The sequence below is a fragment of the Grammomys surdaster genome, unplaced genomic scaffold, assembly GCF_004785775.1.
Source record: "Grammomys surdaster isolate TR1022 unplaced genomic scaffold, NIH_TR_1.0 126158, whole genome shotgun sequence".
Classification (NCBI taxonomy): Eukaryota; Metazoa; Chordata; class Mammalia; order Rodentia; family Muridae; genus Grammomys; species Grammomys surdaster.
This window is the reverse complement of record NW_021620966.1, coordinates 10,223,460-10,227,657: the sequence shown is the minus strand read 5'-3', so window position 1 is coordinate 10,227,657 and position 4,198 is coordinate 10,223,460. Positions and strand designations below refer to the sequence as shown.

The 4,198-nt window shown below is 46.5% G+C and overlaps 1 protein-coding gene across 2 annotated transcripts in view; it reads left to right on the top strand.

The window, feature by feature from the left end:
- Positions 1-1,964: 1,964 nt before the first annotated feature.
- Positions 1,965-4,198, top strand: part of Plppr4 (phospholipid phosphatase related 4) — a 37,750-nt gene continuing 35,516 nt past the window's right edge. The window contains exon 1 of one of the 2 annotated variants that reach the window (XM_028757390.1): positions 1,965-2,783. In XM_028757390.1, coding sequence (XP_028613223.1) covers positions 2,559-2,783 — 225 coding nt within the window. In that variant the 5' untranslated portion in view covers positions 1,965-2,558. The remainder of the gene's footprint in view (positions 2,784-4,198) is intronic. The other variant, XM_028757391.1, reaches the window with a different exon arrangement.

The following is a 4,198-nucleotide window of genomic DNA, read 5'->3' as shown; positions in this document are numbered from 1 at the left end:
AAGAAGAAAGTAGTTTCTAAGTTGGTTTTGGGTACCCATAGCCAAGCATAAACCACTTTCACGTTCTTAATAAATATTCTCCTTGGAGTGTTTGTGTGGTAGCTATCTGTAAGGTCATCAAGTTTATTTAATTTTCATTCAGCAATATCATTTCCAAGCCCTCAACCTACTTGAAGCACTTGAAAAGACTACGTGAGGACATAATGCCATTTTCACAAAGAAAAATTCTTCCTAAGAATTCATCATGTATCTTTGGGAAGCAAAGTAGGTGCAGACAGGAGAATGTGCTGGGAAGGTGCCCCAAGAAGCATGGGGAAGGACACTTTAACTCAATGCATCAACTCAGTTTCCTTATCTAAAAATAAGAACTTTAGATGGGTGAAATATTTGATCAACTGTGCAAATAGTGATATGTTCTAAAAACGAAACAAAATACTGTTAAAGAAAAAAGGATGAACTGGAGAGATGGCTAAGCAGTTCGAAGCGTTGCCTGCTCTGCTCTTCTGGAGGGTCTGAGTTCAGTTCTCAGCCATCACATGGTGGCTTGTAGTAGCATTTTCCGGTATGTAGCATATATACAGACAAAGCACTCGTGTAAGTTAAAGAATAAACCTTTAAAAGGAGGAAGGCAGGAAGGTGATGAGGAAAGGAAAAGAGAGAGGAGGAGGAGGAGAAGGAGGAGAGGGGGAGGGGAAGAAGAAAAGAAGGAGGCCGAGGAAGTGGAGGAGGTAGAGGAGGGAATGGAAGCTTTGACTTGTGACCAGTACTTAGTATGTCAAAGAAAATTTGGCCAAGTATCTAAATTTTGAGCAGAATCATGAAGTGTGTTAGTGGTTAATATGCAATGTTGACAGAACTGCATTCGTGAACAGAGAGACACAGTAAGTACAAACGTCCTGGGTCCCCTCACCATCAGGCCCAGAACTATCAGTGAAGTCCAACACGTAGAATGGCCAGCAGACTTCAAGATAAAATAAAGAGCAGATGTGTGTGTGTGTGGGGGGGGGGGGGGGTGCGGGGTGTTACACATAGTGGGAAGCTTCTCAAAGGGTTAATGAGAGAAATGAAATCAGTAACTACTTTCCAGAAGCACCTTTTGGCTACTGTGTGAGGGGTAAGGAATAGCTTGAAAATTGTAAGGACTCTTTTTTTCTGCCAATCAAAACAAGACATGGTAGTGGCTGGGGGTGGGGGAGGGGAGGGAGAGTACTCTGTTTTGAACGATAATATAGTCTTTTCTCTAGCTTCTATTCTCTGAGTGAGCTAGCTGGTTGTGTGGCTTTTGAGAAGTTAGGAGAAGATACCCGTGGAACCATGACCAGAAGATGGAACAGTGACCAACTAATAAGGAAACATTAGGATCGTGAGGTGAGGGTACTTAGGCCATGGTCCCAAGATCACGTGTTTTAGTTTTCTTCCAGTGCATTTAGCTGTTCAGATAGACATATGATTTACCTGGGGATAGAGTTTCTCTGAATTAGTATGGTACATGAGCAACTGCACTGCAGGACTCTGAAACCTAATCTTGGCAGAAGGAGTAGGGGCAAGATGCTGCGGGGGTAGTAAAACGTGAATGTTACAAATATGGCGTCTAGCCTGCCAAAACCTCACTGGAGCAGCAATGGAAAAAGCCAGCTGAAAAGTAGGCTGGGGATTCAAAGTCATGTGATTGACAGGGAGACTTTCGAAGAGCAAGAAATGACCTAGAACAGATAGTGACAGAAGTGGGTGATATCTCCATATGTTGCTTTGTGTCCCTTGAATGTTTCTGCTGTAGCACTTGACACTAATGGTTGCCAAAAGAATAAAAAACGTGAGAGTAACCATGGACCCTGGCAACCAGGGCTTGTCTTAGACTCCCGTGGTTGGCGTCATGCTTCCATAGTTACGGCTGTGATTCCCACAGTGTACTAGGGAATAAGAATGAGGTTAGAACATTCCCTAAACTTCGAGGCCAGAGATGGTGCCCCTTTCACCCTGTCTCTTCAGATGCAGGAAATTCTCACTTTGTTTCCCAGCTGATTGGAGCTTTTTCTAGGTGCTCCCCTGGGAGTTACCTCCCTAGAGATCAGCAGACAGGGCTGTCATGCTTGGGTAGCAGCCAGCTCCCAGTAAATTCCTTCTATGGCCTACTTGTTAGTATGAAGTTCCAGTTTTAATTTTGCACAAGTGGAGGTCTCTTTTTCACAGGGTTGATAACGGTGCCGCGCAGGCTTCTGTTATCAAGGAAGGCAAGAGGAACCGCAGGTAGGGGACCATGTGAGACCAGGTGCCTTGGCTCCTCAGCCTTGCTTCTGCAGAAACCAGGAGTGCTTCCCCCCACTGTTCCCTATTTTTGACGTCAAGCTCAGACAGCCAGCAGAGGAGCCTCACAGCTTGGGCGGTGGAGCCCAGGGACAGTGGCAGGGAGGGGAAGCCATCTCAGCAACAGCTTGAAGGGGGAGCTGGCTATCCCTTGCCCTCAAAACAGGGACTAAAGCCGAGCTGAAGAAGACCTGCGGGCTCAGGGAACCGCGGGGTTACTGCAAAGAGGGGCGGGGAAAAGGCGGAGGCGCTGCATGCAGCGCGCTGGCTCCAGCGGTGCCCGCGGGGAATGTGACATCAGCGGCGCCGGGCGCTTGCGGCTGGAGCAGGCAGCTCGCCTCGGCGGCCGCAAGGTGCACACCTCGCCCGGGGGAGGACTCGGAGCCCGGCAGGTGGCCGGGATGTCGGCGAAGGAGAGGCCAAAGGGCAAAGTGATCAAGGACAGCGTCACCCTCCTGCCCTGTTTTTATTTCGTTGAGGTGAGTTGGCCCAGCGCCCTGGCATAATGCAGATCTTTCCGGACAGCACCGGAGCGAATTCAGGTCCTGGGCAGGATTGGTGACCACACCGGAGCACCAGGGCTTGAGCCACTGCTGTTCCTAAATGCTCGACCCTCTCCCTTTCCTCCCACAGGTTTTTCTCCAGAGCTCCCTTGAGTCTGTCTGCCTATGGACACCTGCCAGCACCGGCTGGTTATCACTAGGGGCAGCTTTTTGGGTGGCCTTCCAGGAAGGGATACCTGTGAGAGTACGGGTCTAGTTTTTGGCCCTGTAGCGCCAGTGTGCACAGCATATATCAGTGCACCAGAGGGGCCATGATGTCTGTATTTTGGAATTTGTGCTTTTCAGTTTGCTGACTATATGTAGAACTCAGTGAGCTTTTGGTGGGAATTCAAATGCATACAGTTTTGCCTAGACTGTAGGACCAGAGATGTTTATGTGGTATTAGGATTACTGGTGGCTTCTGTTAACCCTTCTAAACCCTTCTCCTACTATAGTTGCTACGGTACTTCATCTGCTTCTAAAATTGGGTCATTTCTAGATGTCAATCAACAATCAACTGGGCTTTAACCATGGTGTGTGTGGGTGTGTGTGCACAGATACATACATAAATTCATGCATATAAGTATACAGCTCAGTGTAGATACATGCATAAACAAGTGAGTATATTTCAAATGTATGACATCATCAGAGTTCACATTTGTTTTTTTTTGTATCTCTGTTTTTATTTTGACCTGAGCAATATTTTGGATAAGCAATTAACATGGGGTTGCACTCATAATGAACCTCTGACTTACCTAATGCAGCATTTGAGGGAGGAACAGTTTATGGGAGGGGTGTAAAAGATTGACAGGTGCAGGATTCCATGTACTGTGTGCTCCATTGCATTCGGGAGACATTTTTAAGCAAGGGGTTTGTTAAATTACAGGTGAAGAGAGGATACATTTAAGAAAATCTAACAGTTCTAAGGGCAAAACTGTGGTTCGTGGAATTACATCTCAGGTTGGATAGAGAATTTTGAAACGATTGCTGCATTATAAATAGCCTTCCTTCGTGGTCTTTTTAGCCAAACATGGAGGTTCTCACTACCAAGTACAGATAGCCGATTCTGTATTTGATGACTGAGAGGCTTATCTGGATTGGGGAAGAGCTACTGTCTTGAAACCTGGAGAAGAAATATTCTGTCAAGGCTCTCTTTTGATATTGCTGTACATCTAGAAGTTTCTTTTATGTGTCATATATATTTGAACGATTTAAGTTTTAAGAGGTGTATATGACCTGCATAAGTTTTAGAGAACTGACCTGTGACTCCTTCCCTTCATCTAGGATCTATAGAAAAGAAGCAGAGATGGGAGAGAGGGAGGGAGGGAGGGAGGGAGGGAGGGAGGGAGGGA